This window comes from Oncorhynchus mykiss, chromosome 20, assembly GCF_013265735.2.
Source record: "Oncorhynchus mykiss isolate Arlee chromosome 20, USDA_OmykA_1.1, whole genome shotgun sequence".
NCBI lineage: Eukaryota > Metazoa > Chordata > Actinopteri > Salmoniformes > Salmonidae > Oncorhynchus > Oncorhynchus mykiss.
In genome coordinates, this window is record NC_048584.1 from 33,677,571 (window position 1) to 33,698,669 (window position 21,099).

Consider the following 21,099-nt stretch of genomic DNA (forward strand, 5'->3'; position numbering starts at 1 on the left):
TAATCTATGCTTATAACTCTGCATACCTCTACCTACATGCAAGGTAAATAACATGTCCTATTGAATGATAATGCTCTTTGTCAGACAATGAACATATCAGGGAGGGATGGAGGGAGGAAGGGAGAGAGGGAGGAAGGGAGAGAGGGAAGAAGGGAGGAAGGGAGAGAGGGAGGAAGGGAGGAAGGGAGAGAGGGAGGAAGGGAGGAAGGGAGAGAGGGAGGAAGGAGGAAGGGAGAGAGGGAGAGATGGAGGAAGGGAGGAAGGAAGGGAGAGAGGGAGGAAGGGAGGAAGGGAGAGAGGGAGGAAGGGAGAGAGGGAGGAAGGGAGGAAGGGAGAGAGGGAAGAAGGGAGGAAGGGAGAGAGGGATTGGGGGAGGAAGGGAGAGAGGGGAACGAGGGAGTGAGGTAACTCACATAAGGCACATTTTCCACTCACAATAATGTCAAATGAATTATGCAGTAGATTGTTAATGTTGTACATAACTATTGCACACACAGGTACAGTAATTCACTCAAGTCACCTTATTGGGGTCACTGAGGTTATAATTTACTGTTTACCTTGGTGTATTCATTTTGACCATGAATTGCTTCATTTTTGGTTTGGTTATGTGTTTTAGTGTGGATTCCTTTGTGAGATAATAAAAACGCATGCGTCACATTGGGTGACTGCTGTTTGACTTGTTCTGGCTGTGTTTGATGCATTGAGACTGGTCGGATACCACTCCCTTGGGGTCAACTACATCGATTCAGTAACATGCACAAAGACGTAGCACCATAATAAAAAAATGACCTCCAATAGGTAGGAGGCATCAGAAGGAAGAACATTTTATTATGCAGCGCAGTGGAACAGTAAGGTGAACCCTGTCGTCTGAAATAGATATTAGGTCATACATATTCATGATTGGGGAAAGAGACGCTTAGTCAGACACTCACACACATGCCAAATGAGTCACAGTTTTCCCAGTGAACATAGTTTAGGACGCTTCAAGTGAGAAGAACTGTCAAACACACTACGTGTATCCCTTCTGACTGGTTACAGATGAGTGTGTCCAACTGTCAAGCACTGTTTTCTAATGCACATCTCAGTACTATGTCCTCAGTTCTAAATTCTAATGGTTAAGAGGAAAATGGTAGATTGGTAATTGAGTAACTATCTGGCCTTTTGTCTGGTTTGGTGATTGGTCTTATTATCAACAAAGATTGTCATGTTAATGCAGAATATGACCTTGTTTTACAAAAATATCCGTGCAAGGCTTATTTGTTTGTTGCGTTCACATTGTGCTTTAAAAAAGGAATAGATAGGTTACAATACTGTACATTCACAACTAATCCATGTTAGGGTTGCACAATATATTATGATTGATATCGCAATGGTTGTTGGTAAAGTCATTTTCTATAAAATCATTATGACTCAAGAGAGTGGGTGTCCTTGTGTTTATTGTTGTTAAATTCATAAGCTCTTATTCAATGGTTGTTCAATACAATGGCTCATATTCAATGGTTGTTCAATACATATGCTCATATTCAATGGTTGTTCAATTCAATGGCTCATATTCAATTGTTGTTCAATTCATATGCTCATATTCAATGGTTGTTCAATTCAATTGCTCATATTCAATGGATGTTCAATTCAATGGCTCATAGGCAGTTAAAAGCTGTCTTTATTTTGGTGACTAACTTTTTATTTAGATTTGTAATTTTTCTTTTTCAGAGGGGATTACAGGTACATATCCTCCCTCTCCACCTGGAAATCATGCTTCCCACCCCACATACCGAATAACTACTCAAACCTTTCCAACTTCTGTATTCACAAAGGGCTGCAGCAGGGTATATAGATCGTCCCTGACCTCTTGCCGTCTAAGCATGCTTTTTCAAAGATTTCAATAGTTTGATTTCTGTGCGAGACCTTCCTGCTAGCGGGCTGGGGTCACCTGGCTACTTTACTGCATTCTCCGGAGAAGGCAGGTGTCACCGAGCCAGCCACAGCATACGCAGTCAGCAGATGTTAGGGATTAAAGGGACTAGAGAGGTCATGGAGAAGTTCACCTGGGGTGTCAGTAAGGAGTCTGAGGGGTACAGAGTGGTAGGTGTATGAGTAAGCGTTCTGATTTCACTTAGCAGTGGGTTGCTACATTCAAATCACTATTCTCCCTGTTCAAGGCTTTTCAACTAGGCCTCTGTACGTGTGTGCAAGTGGAGAGGAGGGGATTTTTTTTTGATATTTAAGAAATCTGGATACCTGAGCACAATTTAATTTTTGTGGAAAGGATCCTATGTGAGTCCCTGGCACAATAAAACGTTCACAGTGTTTAGAAATAATGCTATGGACAAGTCTCACTCCAAAGTAGGAAAGATCTCTAAACCCTATTCAGTTTGATACCCAAAGGCAGTTTATAATTGTGGTGTTTGCTGGAGCCTCAACACTCCTTCAACTTGACAGTAGCTTCACTGAATCAAATTCACAACATCATTATTAAGTGGCGTTTTCAAAGCGGCACTCACTGGAAGTGTCTCATTTTGAGTTCAGTTTAGCTCCTTTATGTGAGACTCAGTTGAAAGGAATGAGATTATGGGAACAAGACAGCACCGGCAGTTTGTTCCAATCCAAAGAATCTCAAAGGGATTCTGTCATGTTTGAAAGAACTATGCAGTTCAATTTGCTGAAAACCTCCCTGAATCAACCAAGTTACTGGGACTTTTCTGTCAGTCTGGGAAACTCACTATCTGCAATGTCGGATAAATGCGTTCAAGTAAATTCTAAGTATTACCTACTTTAAATCCACCCTGAATCCAGCCCTTGGTATCTAGATGTAAAGCAACATCAGTATTTTTCAGAGGGCATTGATGACTGTAAAGGATCAAGGACTGAGGCAAAATGTAAGGATCATTAAGCCAAGATGTTTAATATGCAGGAAAGACATCAAGGAAACCCAACTTCCTTGGGACCAGTAGCTGGAAACCATAATGAGTTGATTACTTTACAGCCAGACTCTTGAAATTCCATGTGGTTCCTTCTTCACACAGGGAACTGCCTAGCCTGAACTAGCGCCAACATTCCAGACTTTGTAAGCTTAACTTGGATGTCTCTATGGAGACACAATGTACAACTTTCCCCAAAATACTGTTACACTCGCTAACAGTTAGGGCCACAAGAGGCGCAATTCAATCAAACTTGTTTTGCAGCATGTATGCAGTGCTGTGCCCCATGGTCAAACATAATTACAGTTTGAGAACACAACTAGACACAGGTACTTCTACTTTGTGTGTGTGCTGTGGACACAGGTAGATTGTGAACATTGGTACGGCATAGCATGAGAGAGGCATTGACTGAATTCACCCCACATGGTCATGCAGTACGTGCACCAGTATGTATTCGTCTCATGAACATTGTTGTACCCTTACAAGCTGGTAGCCTAGTGGTTAAGAGCACTAGACAAGTAATCAAAAAGTTGCTGGTTTGAATCCCAGAGCTGACTAGTTGAAAGAAATCTGTCAATGTGCCCTTTAACAAGGCACTTAAACCTAATTGCTCCTGTAAGTCACTCTGGATAAGAGTCTGCTAAATGACTAAGCAATAGGCTATTTTATATTGCTTTCACTATTCATTCTTACATGGATATCATAACTATCATCCTACACAGAGGCTTAAGGCCTGAATGGAATGTAGAATGGGAGCAGCTTTCTGTTGGAGAATTCCTGGAGTTCATTGAAAAGGAACAAAGCCTTTCAGGTTTGTCTGTAACTGAGACAAAAGCAGCAACACATATACAACCAGCCAACAGCCTCCTGCTGTGAAGCTCTGCCAACAGAATGCACTTTACCCTCATCTTACTCACAGCTTTGTTTGTCATAATGGTGTATAAATAGATGGAGCTGAATTGCTCTAAATCAGAAATGTTGAGGAGGAAAGTAGGGGGAGGGGGAGGGGGCTCTCTCTCCAAGTGAGAGATCACCTCCACCCCCTGCTGCCTGTCTTCCTATCTCTACCATGCCCAGGTCTCTCTAGTATTGTTCTACAAGAGTGGCGCAGGTTCATAATTCTTAATTCTGCAGAACATTCATTTGCCAGTGACAGAGGGGGATCCCCAGAGAGGACAGGTGACAGCTTCATTTCCAGCTCCTTAATGTTTCCTGGCTGTATGCCTTTCAGTCAACTCTCCCAAGTGCAATAAAATGTATCAATCAACAAATATCATTGTTCGGCACAATGGTTCTCCAACTCATGACTGTTTCGTATGCTTAACCTGACAGCTCATGTCAACTACTCCGGTCACTATAAATAACTTTGATGATGAGCAAGTTATGCTTAAGGACTGAATTATCCTGGTTTACGCTGTAACAGACCTGGGTTCATATCTTTTTACAAATACATTAACTGCACTAGATTAAGCCTGCCTGGCACACTACTTACCTGGAACACTATTGAGCTTGCCTGGCACACTAAAGGTGCTATCTAAAACCCTTAGAAGAACCCTTTTTGGTTCCAGGTAGAACCCATTTGGTTTACATGTAGAATCTTTTCCACAGAGGGTTCTACATGGAACCCAAAAGGGTTCCTATGGGGAGAGATGAAAAACAATTGTTTCTAAGAGTGTAGAACCAATTAAACTGTACAATAAGAAAACAAATAAGCTAGCATATGAAACCGGATCTTCTCTGTCAATGACAAGAATGTTGAGGAACATTTCTGTGGAAGTTCTGTTTGCATATCTAATCATTTATTCTTGAATACCTTTTCCTACAGAAATTGAAAAGTATGAGGGGGATGAGTTGAGAAAAGACGGTGACGTCAAGAAATACCTCGATGTCATCAGTAACAAAAACATCAAGCTCTCGGAAAGAGTACTCATCCCAGTTCAACAGTACCCGAAGGTAAGACAACCACACCTGTACTGTTTCGTTTGATCTGTTTATTTATTCATCAAATGAAAACAGCCAACAAAGAAGGAATACCAATGCTTTAAAGAAACACCAAATGCATATTTGTTAGAAACTCTAAACAACGTCAACATGGGGTCTTGGCAGTGGAAAGACAGATGGAATTGGGACCATATTGGCCATCTTGAGGGCTAAGAATAAATAATTACTGATGCCATGTTGTGGTCCCTACATCTGTGCATCTGGCTGTGCTGTGGGATTGACTGGCCAGTGTGTGTGTGTGTGTGTGTGTGTGTGTGTGTGTGTGTGTGTGTGTGTGTGTGTGTGTGTGTGTGTGTGTGTGTGTGTGTGTGTGTGTGTGTGTGTGTGTGTGTGTGTGTGTGTGTGTGTTGATGATCACATTGCAGTCTTCTGTCAGGAGGAGTGGGACAGTGTGGGGAAAGCTCCAGGGTCTGATCCACCGTGTCTAGCCGCAGATGGTGGGTGTGTTAGGCACAGCGAGAGGAGCATATGATTGCAGCTGACTCATATGGGATCAGGGTGGGTCCTGCCTGCTTCCCTCCTCGCTGTCTCTGTGCTAGAAAATAGAGCTCACTGACTGGGAGACGTGCTGAGGCTATTCATTCATGAGTCATCATCATGTTTGTTTGTCGTTTATTGTGTGCTCACCCACAGTCATCATTAGTATGCCGCTGAAAGGCATCTCTTCAGAGATAATGTTGAGAATTTATGTATCTGAGTCAGGGTCGGCTCTAGCCTTTTGGGAGCCCTAAGCGAAATTTGGCTGTGGGGCCCCCACACCAAGCAGGCAAAATACATGTGTGGACCCCTTTTGACTGAAAATGCATGTTTTAAAGTACCTTTCCTACAATTCTACACATTTTGCCATGCTTGGTGTGGGAAAATGTTGCAGTTTTAAAGCAAGTTTTCTGACCGCTTATGTCGCTTATGGGCTTATGCCCTGATTAGAGTTATGGTTAAAATCCCTTGACATGCATTTATTGTGTATTCAGCTGTACATTTATTGGTAATGTCTGTGCTATGGTCTTTCAGAAACACTCAACTCTTAGTGTTGATTGGGAAACAAAGTAGAAGGAAAGTCAAACCCTGAAATTTGTGATGGCAGTCTGAAGTAAATTTGGATTTTGTTTTTGTCTTTTGTTTTTGTTTTGGCAGAGGATAAACCAACTATTTAAAAATAAAACCTTTCTTCTGATGTGCCACTTTGAGTCTCTGACAAAGAGATATCAGTGTAGTTACAAAGCGCCATGATGTTTAAAACATTACAATCCCATTACAATCAGCTCACCGGAATTTTCTGAAATGAGGCCATACAGATGTAGGCTCTTAATTCGTTCACTCTTTTGTTGCTGACTTGTAGTGTATTGGAGTTTTAAAAAGGCTTCTAAAGTTTGTCATTTTCACTTTTTAATGTCAGACTTGATTTGCTCTAATTATTATGATATAATAATTCACATTTCATGTTGCTGCAGGATTATTTAAAAATTGACCCAAATTAAGATCCTACATGTGTATTATTTTGTGAAATTCATAGATTTATATCATTGGCAACTGTACATGCTGCACAATATTAATATTCTAGCTTTTTTATTTGTCCTTTGTAACTACACAAGTCAGTTAAAAACAAATTCAATGATGGCCTACACCAGCCAAACCCGGACGACGCTGAGCCAATTGTGCACCGCCCTACGGGACACCCAATCACAGCCGTTTGTAATACAGCCCGGATTTGAACCAGGGTGTCTATAGTGACACCTCAAGAACTGAGATGCAGTGCCTTAGACTACTGTGACTCTCAGGAGCCCTTACATCAGCGCACATCCGCTTACATCAATGCACTCTCTACAGATACAAAGCAGTACATTTTTTACAGTTGAAAATAGTAAGTATTATAGTTAAGCAGTTTACTGACCTTGATACACGCTTTTATGCTACTCTGTCAATATAGAATGAAGGAAGAGGTGATCAATGGTCACAGATTGGAAATATAATTGACGCTATGAAACATATTGACCATATCTTTGAAGGACACCAAGACCAAACACCTTTCCTTTCATACTTTTCTTTGTCTGCCACCTGTGACCTGTGACTAAGGGGCCCTCATTCTACCAACTTCTGGGAACTACTGTAGCTGCTGGCAACCAAGATCTTAACCGACTGAAATGAGATTGAGAGTTTGCATTGTGGGTTATCATTCTGTTGCATGTCTTGAAGGTAACTGTACTGAGATTTTTAAATTTAACCTTTAATACTAGTCAATGATTGAAGTCAATGATTGATGTTTGCAAGACCTTTCCCTAAATTGAACGAAGTCTGCATGGTGATTAAGGAGGAATAAATTACATCTTGTCCTTTATCATGTTGTATTTATCAAATGATAACAAAAAAAAGCTAAATTGTATATCAACCCATTTTAGTTATCACAAGTCATTGAGAGATCTGTTGCCCCTTAGGGCATGCACATAGGACCAGTTTTTCAAAAGTTATTCATCTGGATTTCGCCTATCGGATAGGGTTAAATGCATAGAAATCAGTGGCGGTCAGAACCGTTTAGATGAGGGAGGACAATTTTTTGTTTTCATGAGCATGGCCTTATTTCTATTTCTATTGCAGCATATTGGATGACTGTCATTCATATTCCATTCACCCATTTCAATGTAACAGTCAGAGGTTTAGGCTTCATGATACTCAAATGTTCCCTATACCCATCATGAGGTTGCTACAACCTAGCCTACCAGTTGAAGGTTACAACATAGGTGTACAAGGTCAAGAGAAACATTTGAGGTGACAGACAGTGACACATGGACAGACAGTGACACATTCAATACCACCTTACACACTCTTTCCTGCCTCTAGCTGATCTAGGACGTGAGGCCTGATCAGCGACAACGATGAGACAGCCTATAGGGAGGAGGTCAGAGACCTGGCAGTGTGGTGCCAGGACAACAATCTCTCCCTCAACGTGAGATAGACAAAGGAGCTGATCACGGACTACAGGAAAAGGAGGGCCGAACACGCCCCCATTCACATCGACAGGGCTGTAGTTCCTCTGGTCAAAAGTTCCCTGGTGTCCACATCACCAACAAACTATTATGGTCCAAACACACTAAGACATTTGTGAAGAGGGCATGACAATGCCTATTCGCCCTCAGGAGACTGAAAAGATTTGGCATGGGTCCCCAGATCCTCAAAAAGTTCTACAGCTGCACCATCGAGAGCATCCTGGCTGGTTGCATCACGGCCTGGTATGGTAACTGTTTGGCTTCCGACCATAAGACGCTACAGAGGGTAGTGCGTATGGCCCAATACATCACTGCGGCCAAGCTTCCTGCCACCAAAGACCTATATAGGAATCAGTGTCAGAGAAAGGCCTAAAAAATGGTCAAAGACTCAATGACTTGTGTGACTGTTCTCTCTGCTACTGGATGGCAAGCGGTACCGGAGCACCAAATATAGGTCCAAAAGGCTCCTTAACAGGATCTACCCCCTAACTAACCTGACTAACCTTGCCTAACTTGTACTCCTGCACATTGACTCAGTACCGGTGCCCCCTGTATATAGCATCGTTATTGTTAATTTATTGTGTAACTTTTTTTTTGTTTTTTTGTTTATTTAGTCAATATTTTCTTAACTCTATTTCTTGAACTACATTGTTCCGATAATGTAATATCTGTGCTTTATTTATAAAATATTATCCATTTTGTAGAACATAATTATTTTGTGTGATGATTTGGACCTTTCAATAATTATTCTATTGTTTGAAAGTTTTTAGTCACTATTCAACAGTTTGATACACATTTCAATGATAACATATTACGAAATGTAATAACAGCTATTGAAAATATTATCTTACAATAAAACTTTCAATCAAAGTTTCACATTCAACCTTTTAGTGTGAAGAAAAAAATGTAATCACCTTAACATGTTTTATAATATTTCAAAACATTCATTTGAAAATCCAAAGATCCTCATCAATATAAACGACAACACTAACCATTGTGAATTTACAAACTAAAAGGCACAAAGTGTGCATGTGTGTAATGCTGTCTTAGTCCATGCATTTGTTTCAAACCACAAGCATGTGACTGTGCTCTTTACAGACGGGTGTGTTGCACTGAGAACACCACCAGCTGACTTTTCTATCCTTTGCACTTGGGCAGAGCTGGCACCTCTTCCTCTGTAGGCCCTGGCTGCTCTGAGTGGTGGTGGCATGGCTCTCTTGCATCACCCCACATCTTTCCATTGTCTCAGTTCTTCTGTGGAGATGGGAGAATCTTCCAGAAGGAAAACCATCTCTGCTGCACTCTAACAATCAGGCCTTGATGGTAGAGTGGCCAGATGAAAGCCACTCCTCAGTAAAAGGCACGACAGCCCACTTGGAGTTTGCCAAAAGGCACCTAAATGACTGTCAGACCACAAGAAACAAGATTCTCTGATCTGATGAAACCAAGATTGAACTCTTTGGACGGAATGCCAAGCGTCACGTCTGGAGGAAAACTGCTCATCCACTGTGACACAGTCGCTGGGGATGAACCTTCCTCTACAGTTTGCTAGGGAAAGGTCCCACATATACCAGAAGGCTTCCAGGTGACCCGTTGCCTCTCTGAACACTCTGGTCCTCTTGTCATGAAGCCTCAGGTAGCGACGGATATCCTCATATCTTCCGACCAACATGGTGGCCTTATACATTGGATTCTGCAGTGGATCCACAAATAGCTCCCGTGTGGAGACATCCCACCTTTTCTTCATGCCAGCGAGGATGGTTAAATTAATAAAGGCCTTGAGTTCCTCTTTGTTGACCTCTCTCCACTCTGTCCCTTTTGCTGTCGCTATTCTCCGTCCTTCTAAATTTGAACACTTTAGGACATCCTCAATGATGATGTCACTAATAAACAGCTCCCAGACAACTTTTGGTGATACAACTGTTGACCCCGGCACAGGCCCTGGGCAGCTCCCAGGGGGGGGGGGGGGGGGGGGGGGGGGGGGGGGGTGAATCCACAGGTGAATCCACAACTCCAACTTCACTCACAGGCACACTATCCTACCGATCCTCGACTTTGGCGATGTCATCTACAAAATAGCTTCCAACACTCTACTCAGCAAACTGGATGCAGTTTATCACAGTGCCATCCGTTTTGTTACTAAAGCACCTTATACCACCCACCACTGCGATCTGTATGCTCTAGTCGGCTGGCCCTCGCTACATATTCGTCGCCAGACCCACTGGCTCCAGGTCATCTACAAGTCCATGCTAGGTAAAGCTCCGCCTTATCTCAGTTCACTGGTCACGATGGCAACACCCACCTGTAGCACGCGCTCCAGCAGGTGTATCTCACTGATCATCCCTAAAGCCAACACCTCATTTGGCCGCCTTTCGTTCCAGTTCTCTGCTGCCTGTGACTGGAACGAATTGCAAAAATTGCTGAAGTTGGAGACTTTTATCTCCCTCACCAACTTCAAACATCTGCTATCTGAGCAGCTAACCGATCGCTGCAGCTGTACATAGTCTATCGGTAAATAGCCCACCCAATTTTACCTACCTCTTCCCCATACTGTTTATATTTATTTACTTTTCTGCTCTTTTGCACACCAATATCTCTACCTGTACATGACCATCTGATCATTTATCACTCCAGTGTTAATCAGCAAAATTTTAATTATTCGCCTACCTCCTCATGCCTTTTGCACACAATGTATATAGACTCTCTTTTTTTTCTACTGTGTTATTGACTTGTTAATTGTTTACTCCATGTGTAACTCTGTGTTGTCTGTGTCACACTGCTATGCTTTATCTTGGCCAGGTCGCAGTTGCAAATGAGAACTTGTTCTCAAATAGCCTACCTGGTTAAATAAAGGTGAAATAAAAAATAAAATAAAAATAGTCTGTGTCATCTGAATTGGATACCTCAGAGTCAGAGGCACCAATGGCTTCCTCATCCAGCATCTGGGGCGGCAGGGTAGCCTAGTGCGTTGGACTAGTTACCGAAAGGTTGCAAGTTTAAATCCCCGAGCTGACAAGGTACAAATCTGTCGTTCTGCCCCTGAACAGGCAGTTAACCCACTGTTCCTAGGCCGTCATTGAAAATAAGAATTTGCTCTTAACTGACTTGCCTAGTTAAATGAAGGTAATTATTTATTTTTTTAATCTGTAAAACCATGTTGGTTGTATATCTGGCATCATTCTTATGAGCATCCTTATGAAACTCCTTTTACTCAATGACTTAAAAAGGAAAAATGAAAACGGTGATTATTGCACTTAAAAAAACAAGATATTTAATAAACATGTTATTCATTACTTTGATTTTATTGCTGTAGCAAAAAAATAGTTCCGTTTGACCAGTGCAGTGAATTCCATAGGAAGTACATACAGGTCATATTTGACCCACATATCAAACTTGGGGTAGTGATGCAAAAACAATTTTTACTTACAAAAATAAGAAATGAAAAACAAAACTAAGATGTTAGAACATTAAAGACACATAATTTAAGGAATTCCTGGAATATTAGATGATAAATGTTTTTGAGGTAATCAATACAGCAAAACAACATTATGATGGGTCATTTTGACCAGCATATGCATCCCAGGGTTAAGGGCTTGTAAGTAAGAATTGTGTTCGGCGCATGTAACAAGTCAATGTGGATTTGATTTTGATCATTAGTCCAACAGTTGCAAACGGAAGTTTCTATTGGAAAAATTCAGCTATGTTCATGTTCCGTTTACTTCCGTTTAAGACATTTTTTTCAACAGAATCGGCAAAATGAATAAACCCATGATCACGCGTCAACACAGTTACTTTCATAGCAGCCACGTTGTATTCCTTCTCGCATCTATGCACTCTCCTTGTCTTACAAGCATTGTCATTTTGAATTCTGTAAAGTGAGTGTGGAAGAGGTGAAAAAAAGTATTGTTGTTCATTAACAATGACAAGCCACCGGGGTCTGACAACTTGGATGGAAAATTCATGAGGATAATAGCGGACGATATTGCCACTCCTATTTGCCATATTTTCAATTGAAGCCTACTAGAAAGTGTGTGCCCTCAGGCCTGGAGGGAAGCAAAAGTCATTCCGCTACCTAAGAATAGTAAAGCCCCCTTTACTGGCTCAAATAGCTGACCAATCAGCCTGTTACCAACCCTTAGTAAACTTTTGAAAAAAATGGTGTTTGACCAGATACAATGCTATTTTACAGTAAACAAATTGACAACAGACTTTCAGCATGCTTAAATCAAATCAAATCAAATCAAATCAAACGAGTGAAGGACAGCACTTACACAAATTACTGATGATTGGCTGAGATAAATTGATAATTAAAAGATTGTGGGTGGCTGTTTTGTTAGACTTCACTGCGGCTTTTGACATTATCGATCATAGTCTGCTGCTGAAAAAACATATGTGTTATGACTTTACACCCCCTGCTATAATGTGGATAGAGAATTACCTGCCTCACAGAATACAGAGGGTGTTCTTTAATGGAAGCCTCTCCAACGAGGCAGGTCCTACAGGTCCTAGTTTTGTCGCACCTGGACTACTGTTCAGTCTTGTGGTCAGGTGCCACAAAAAGGGAAAATTGCAATTGGCTCAGAACAGGGCAGCACAGCTGGCCCTTGAATGTTCACAGAGAGCTTACATTAATAATATGCACGTCAAATGGCTACCCGGGCTATTTGCATTGTGTGCCCCACCCAACCCCTATTTTACGCTGCTGCTACTCTCTGTTTATCATATATGTACAGTCGCTGTAACTATACATTCATGTACATATGTACATACTACCTCAATTGGCCTGACCAACCAGTGCTCCCACACATTGGCTAACTGGGCTATCTGCATTGTGTCCCACCCACCACCCACCACCTGCCAACCCCTCTTTTACGCTACTGCTACTCTCTGTTCATCATATATGCATAGTCACTTTAATCATATCTACATGTACATGCTACCTCAATCAGCCTGACTAACCGGTGTCTGTATGTAGCCTCGCTACTTTTATAGCCTCGCTACTGTATATAGCCTCGCTACTGTATATAGCCTCACTACTGTATATAGCCTCACTACTGTACATAGCCTGTCTTTTTACTGTTGTTTTATTTCTATTTCTGCACTATTGGTTAGAGCCTGTATTCAGCATTTCACTGTAAGGTCTACACCTTTTGTATTTGGCGCACGTGACAAATACATTTTGATTTGATTTGATCTCTCCTGGCTCAAAGTGGAGCAGAGATTGACTTCATCACTACTTGTATTTATGAGAGGTATTGACATTTTGAATGCACCGAGCTGTCTGTTTGAACTACTGCCGCACACCTCTGCATACCCCACAAGACATGCCACCAGAGGTCTCTTCACAGTCCCCAAGTCTAGAACAGACTATGGGAGGCACACAGTACTACATAGAGCCATGATTACATGGAACTCTATTCCACATCAGGTAACTGATGCAAGCAGTAAAATATATATATTTTTTAAATTATAAAAATACACCTTATGGAACAGCGGGGACTGTGAAGCAACACAAACATTGGCACAGACACATGCATACACACACACGATAACATATGCACTATACACACACATACAAATGGATTTTGTATTGTAGATATGTGGTAATGGTGGAGTAGGGGCCTGAGGGCACACAGTGTGTTGTGAACTCTGTGAGTGTATTGTAATGTTTTAAAAATGGTATAACTGCAACAATTTTGAAGGACCCCAGGAAGAGTAGCTGCTGCGTTGGTATCAGCTAATGGCAATCCATAATAAATACAAATACCTTTTCCCTTTGTTTGTGGACTTCAATGTACAACACATCAGCTGTATGTGACAAGGCGAAAAAACCTTTCCAAGCCAAATCATGTCAATACTGCTACACACAGCCCATATTGTTGTCACCATATTAGCTAAACTAACGTCATAGTCAACATAGGTAATAGAACTAACACGTTAGTAAACCCACTACAATCATGCAGTAACGTTACAGTGTAGAGTCAGTAAGCAGTTAAGCAGTTTAGTACTTACACCCGTGGGCCACGGCGGCAATAAATTAATCAAAACAAAATCTTACCTTGACTTGGACGAGTTCCAGTGTTGTGTTGGATAGTCATAGCCAGCTAGCTAGCATAGCATCCCTCTGTTTGAGCAGGATGTTTGAGTAGGCTAAACTAGCTAGCTGCATTTGCTAGCTATGTAAGTGAAACTGAAAGTGAAAAACATTACGAAATCTCTCTTTCTCTCTATTTCTCTCTTGCTTCGCAGTCATTTTATTTTGTTCAAAACTGTTGTCTTCCTCTCTCTTTGAGTCAGCTCCTCACCCCATGTTATGCACTGCAGTGCTAGCTAGCTGTAGCTGATGTTGCAAGAGCTCTGTTAGGTTGGAGGACGTCCTCCGGAACTTGTCATTATTTATTTTTAAGTCTATTGAAGGAGGTGAGAAGCATGGGCATCCTAGGTTTTGTATTGAAGTCAGTGTTCCTTAGAGGGAGACGGAAGTTAGCTGTCCTCCAGCTACACCATGGTGCTACCCTACAGAGTGCTGTTGAGGCTACTGTAGACCTTCATTGCAAAATAGTGTGTTTTAATCAATTATTTGGTAAAATGTTATTACATTTAGTATAGTTTTATCTAAAAAGGATAACTTTAAAATCCGTAAAGATAACTCTTGAAAAACTAGGCCCAGGTGATTTATGTTAAATTATACTGACTAACTGGAGCCAAAAATGATATTCCAAAACCAGTGCCTCAATAATGTCAAAACCACATAGTGTATCTCATTTAATATTGTAACACTTTCTGGGCCTGTCTGGGATAGATAGTAGTAGTGTTAGCATCTGGCTCATCTGTATTAGACACGGTGTCCTGCTATCCAAATCACTGGACCAGCTATTCAATTACCACACAGTTCACCTCTCTAATAGGGGAAACATTTATCAGTCTAAAGAATGGGAATATCATGCAGTAATAAAACCCTTACTGGAGGAAAAGAGGGGCTGTTGATAGTCTTGACAATTAAAACTGCTGTTGAAATATATTGAAACGTTTGGTTTAGGTTCTGAATAACTTGAAAAGTCACTAGGAGAGCTGTGCACTATCTTCACAGGGCAGCTCACTAGGAGAGCTGTGTACTATCTTCACAGGGCAGCTCACTGGGAGAGCTGTGTACTATCTTCACAGGGCAGCTCACTAGGAGAGCTGTGTACTATCTTCACAGGGCAGCTCACTAGGAGAGCTGTGTACTATCTTCACAGGGCAGCTCACTAGGAGAGCTGTGTACTATCTTCACAGGGCAGATCACTAGGAGAGCTGTGTACTATCTTCACAGGGCAGCTCACTAGGAGAGCTGTGTACTATCTTCACAGGGCAGCTCAGTAGGAGAGCTGTGTACTATCTTCACAGGGCAGCTCACTAGGAGAGCTGTGTACTATCTTCACAGGGCGGCTCACTAGGAGAGCTGTGTACTATCTTCACAGGGCGGCTCACTAGGAGAGCTGTGTACTATCTTCACAGGACGGCTCACTAGGAGAGCTGTGTACTATCTTCACAGGGCGGCTCACTAGGAGAGCTGTGTACTATCTTCACAGGGCGGCTCACTAGGAGAGCTGTGTACTATCTTCACAGGGCGGCTCACTAGGAGAGCTGTGTACTATCTTCACAGGGCAGCTCACTAGGAGAGCTGTGTACTATCTTCACAGGGCAGCTCACTAGGAGAGCTGTGTACTATCTTCATAGGGCAGCTCACTAGGAGAGCTGTGTACTATCTTCACAGGGCAGATCACTAGGAGAGCTGTGTACTATCTTCACAGGGCAGCTCACTGGGAGAGCTGTGTACTATCTTCACAGGGCAGCTCACTAGGAGAGCTGTGTACTATCTTCACAGGGCAGCTCACTAGGAGAGCTGTGTACTATCTTCACAGGGCATCTCACTAGGAGAGCTGTGTACTATCTTCACAGGGCAGCTCACTGGGAGAGCTGTGTAGTATCTTCACAGGGCAGCTCACTGGGAGAGCTGTGTACTATCTTCACAGGGCAGCTCACTAGGAGAGCTGTGTACTATCTTCACAGGGCAGCTCACTAGGAGAGCTGTGTACTATCTTCACAGGGCAGCTCACTAGGAGAGCTGTGTACTATCTTGACAGGGTGGCTCCTGCAGAGAAGAGGTAACACTGTAGGACTGACCTGGCTCAGTGCTGCTGCTGGGGTCATGCCCTCTTCTAAATAATTGGTGCCGCGAGACAGACAGGTGATGAGGTGAAGAGGGGGAGGGCGAGACCCAGAGACAGCCAAGTGACCATCAAACACACACACACACACACACGCACACATGCAAGCATGCAAGAACACACACACATGCAGGCACGCATACACACACACGCTAAGGTGTATTTTTGCTGCATCGTAAGTGTCAACTTTTGACCCACTCAACAGCTGCTGGTTAATATTGTCCCTTCTTGCTTGCATCCTTGTGATAGTGCTTGAGTATTCCTTAAGACGCATTAAGGAGAGGCTTGACTGCAAATACTGTTATTAAAGAGCATTATTGGTGATCTATTTAAACATAATGCGTATATAGTAGATGTTAAGGGGCCTTTTCGAAGTTACTTAGAATGTAATTGGTCAATGTATACAACATATGAATGGTATTTTACACCATGGGTTGATTTGCTTGTTGTGAAACCTTACAGTAACACAGTCATTTAAAAAAATATAAATTTCACCTTTATTTAACCAGGTAGGCTAGTTAAGAACAAGTTCTCATTTACAACTGTGACCTGGCCAAGATAAAGTCATGACGTAGTATAGATGCAGTGTTTCTCATCTTCGGTTTGGCCATCTGTGAGAAAGTACATTTTGGCTTGCTCAGGATCTCCTCTCTGTATTTAAACGAGTCTCAAATCTCTAAGAGCGGGAGCCAAGCTGCCCTGTCTCTCAGGAAGTGTAAAATAGAGCTGGCTCTGGAGCAGGCTCTCTCTGGTTCTGCAGTTGGGGACTCAGGCAGAGCTCCAGTTGCATGGAGCCACTTCCTTTGATGTCCTCATTAAAGTAGGTTGATTTTAATTTGTGCATTTGCATAAAGTAGTGCAGGCTGTTCCTGTTTGGGACCCCATCTGAGATGTGCCAAACTGATCAGCTCCCCCACACAGTACTGTATTTCTGGACAGCTGTTTCCACTGAGACATCTTGACTAATTAAAGTAAAACAAGTCAGCTCTTTAGTTTTGTTCTTTGATTCATATTATATTACATAAAGGTGAAAAACACAGCTTTAACTTAATACTCTTCACAAGCCATATAATACTGTAGCTGTACAGATGTAGGATCTTAATTTGACCTACATTGTCACAGAAACATTATCCTGCAGCAACAGATTTAGTCCATAATGTTGCTCGATCGGTTATCAGGCTATTACATTGCCAAAAGTAGACTACATGAAAAGTGCAATACTGTTCATTTAACAGTGTGTTAGTGTGGGTTTTCAGTGAATTCATGTAAATCACAAAGCTCATACGCATTTCCTGCAATAAAAGAGCGATCAAATTCAGATCCGACACCTGTACATTGGAATCTCTGGAAAATAAGGTGGGGTCAGATAGGCAAGACATTGATGAGATGTTCACTAAATACCAGACTGTCTCGAGTTACAGTAGAAAAGGAAATCCCTTTGAGAATTACAAGTACTCCAATCATCTTGGACGATGGCCAATCCTGCAGCGGATTTACACTCAGAATGAGATAATACAGAATGAACTGCCTGTCCTTCCCTCACTCTAAAGTAATCTGAACAGAAGCCCAAAGGAGGAATACGAAAAGCCTCTCAATACTATACAGTAGCACAATATCAAATTACTGCCTCCCATTCACCAACCACATTACAAGATCAGATGTGACTTCTTTGTTAACATCCCTCTTTAGCAGCAGCTAGTGTAAGGCTGCTATTGAATGTTTTTTACAGCAGTCTATTTTTCTAAGAATCCCCAAGAAGAATTCTAAGAATTTCTAAGAATGTTTGGTATGCCACTACCAAAATCTACTGGCTACCACTGGAAGAGATGGTCCCTGCTGACACAGGCTCCTAAGGCCTCAGAGGCCTTCAAGTCAAGGTGAAAGATTTCCCTTAGAGCAGAGATATATGCTTTCCCTTAGACTGAAACTGGGTCTGAGAAACGAATGGGGCGCACAAACAACTATCTAGTAATTTCAAGAGATAGGGTTTAATTGAAAACATTCATATTACGGTTGGAGATTTAAGAATGTGTAAGGGGCGTGGGGGAAAATCTATGAATCACTGGAGAAGTTCTTGAATATCTCAGTATTTTACCCAAATTGTTTTTATTGTATTGTGGTTATCTCAATCCAGGGAAATGAATCTCCTTTGTCACAGTCAGTCATCAGATTATCTGTGTGGGAGATAATAATCTATTTCACTTGCTTTGGCAATGTAAACATATGTTTCCCATGCCAATAAAGCCCATTGAATTGAATTGATTATGGGGAATCACATCTTATGAACGAATTGCCATACTGTTATCTGTGCCTTGATTGGTCGAGTGATCGAGTGCTATAGCGTCTGGACTATTTGAATTTATAAAGATTATTATGATACTGCAAGACCCCACCACAGATGGAATTTGAGTGAGATTTTAGAACATGTCATCTTTGGCAGTAGGGGTGGCATCAAAGATAACTGGGTGCCATCTATCACAATGACTGCATGTAGAGATGCTGCCCAATTCTGATATTTTTTTCACAAAATGTTCTTTTTACCTATCAGAATTGGGCAGCCTGTCTAAACGCAGCCATAGTTTCATCAGCTATGTCGTATTGAAACAATTGTTCAAACATTCCTATTACTTATTTTGTTCTTGTTAGAATACATACCTGAAGGATACAGTAACATACAGTGCCTTCAGAAATGATTCACTCCTTTTGACTTTTTACACATTTCCTTTTGTTACAGAGGCTGAATTGAGATTTTGTGTCACTGGCCTGCAAAACAATACCCCATAATGTCAAAGTGGAATTATGTTCTTAGACATGTTTACGGATTAATTAAAGATGAAAAGCTGAAATGTCTTGATTCAAAAAGTGAGTTAGGAAGGACGCTTGTATCATTGTAGTGACTGGCTGTATTGATTTACCAAGTGTAACCCTTTGTTATGGGAAGCCTGAATATGTTCATGAGTAAAAATGTGCTTAACTAGTCACATAATAAGTTGCATGGACTCGCTCTGTGTACAGTAATAGTGTTTAACATGATTTTTGAATGACTACCTCATCTCTGTACTCCACACATACAATTATCTGTAACATCCCTCAGTTGAGCAGTGAATTTCAAACACAGATTCAACCACAAAGACCAGGGAGGTTTTCGAAAAACCTCACAAAAAAGGGGACCTATTGGTATATGGGTAAAAATTAAACAGCAGACATTGAATATCCCTTTGAGCATGGTGAAGTTGTAGATTACACTTGGTAAATCAATACAGCCAGTCACTACAATGATACAAGCGTCCTTCCTAACTCAGTTGCTGGAGAAGAAGGAAACAGCTTAGGGATTTCACCATGAGGCCAATGGTGACTTTAAACGAGTTAAAGAGTTTAATGGCTGTGATAGGAAAAAACTCAACAACATTGTAGTTACTCCACAATACCAACATAAATGAGAGTGAAAAGGAGGCCAGTACAGAATACAAATATTCCAAAACATGCATCTTGTTTGCAATAAGGCACTAAAGTAAAACTGCAAAAAATTGGAAAATAAATGGTAATAAAGCATGGTGGTGGCTGCATCGTGTTATGGGTATGCTTGTTGTTGGCAAGGATTTGGGAGTTTGTTAGCATAAAAAGAAGTGGAATAGAAATAAACCCAGGCCAAATCCTAGAGCAAAACCTGGTTCAGTCTGCATTCCAACAGACACTGGGAGACAAATGCACCTCTCAGCAGGACAATAACCTAAAACACAAGGCCAAAAAATACACTGGAGTTGCTTACCAAGACAACATTGAATGTTCCGGAGTGGCGTAGTTACAGTTTTAACTTTAAAGGGCCTAAAAACCTATGGCAAGACTTTAAAATGGCTGTCTAGCAATGATCATCATCGAACTTGACAGAGCTTGAAGAATTTAAAAAAAAATAATGTACAAATATTGTACCATCCAGGTGTGTAAAGCTCAGAAAGACTCACAGCTGTAACCGCTGCCAAAGGTGATTCTGTATTGAATCCGGAGTGTGAATACTTATGGAAATGAGATATTTCTGTATTTCATTTTCAATAAATTTGCAAACATTTTTAAAACATGTTTTCACCTTGTCATTACGGGGTATTGTGTTCAGATGGGTGATTTTGAATTCAGGCTGTAACACAAAATGTGGAATAAGTCAAGGGGTATGAATACTTTCTGAAGGTTATATATGTATTGAAAATACCATACAAATTATATCTAAACCCAAGCAGAATGAATCACAGTCTCTATGGGGCACTGCATAGTAAGTGAGCACTGTGCATTACAAGGCGACTGATCACTTGATAGAAAAGTTTTCTAACAACAATGACTGTACTGCCGAAGAGTTGTCTAACAACAATTACTGTACTGCCGAAGAGTTGTCTAACAACCAATAATCTACTGCAGAAGAGTTGTCTAACAACCAATAATCTACTGCAGAAGAGTTGTCTAACAACAAATAATCTACTGCAGAAGAGTTGTCTAACAACCAATAATCTACTGCAGAAGAGTTGTCTAACAACCAATAATCTACTGCAGAAGAGTTGTCTAACAACCAATAATCTACTGCAGAAGAGTTGTCTAACAACCAATAATCTACTGCCGAAGAGTTGTCTAACAACCAATAATCTACTGCAGAAGAGTTGTCTAACAACCAATAATCTACTGCAGAAGAGTTGTCTAACAACCAATAATCTACTGCAGAAGAGTTGTCTAACAACCAATAATCTACTGCAGAAGAGTTGTCTAACAACCAATAATCTACTGCAGAAGAGTTGTCTAACAACCAATAATCTACTGCAGAAGAGTTGTCTAACAACCAATAATCTACTGCAGAAGAGTTGTCTAACAACCAATAATCTACTGCAGAAGAGTTGTCTAACAACCAATAATCTACTGCAGAAGAGTTGTCTAACAACCAATAATCTACTGCAGAAGAGTTGTCTAACAACCAATAATCTACTGCAGAAGAGTTGTCTAACAACCAAT

General features: G+C 41.3%; 1 protein-coding gene across 3 annotated transcripts in view; it reads left to right on the forward strand.

Moving 5' to 3' along the window:
• LOC110499362 (KH domain-containing, RNA-binding, signal transduction-associated protein 2) overlaps window positions 1–21,099 on the forward strand; it is a 126,194-nt gene that overhangs the window by 16,250 nt on the left and 88,845 nt on the right. For all 3 annotated transcript variants that reach the window (XR_005037988.1, XM_036956222.1, XM_036956221.1), the window contains exon 2: window positions 4,744–4,871. Coding sequence is in view for 2 of the 3 variants with exons in the window: in XM_036956222.1 (XP_036812117.1) it covers window positions 4,744–4,871 (128 nt within the window). In the remaining variant the exon portion in view is untranslated. The remainder of the gene's footprint in view (window positions 1–4,743; window positions 4,872–21,099) is intronic.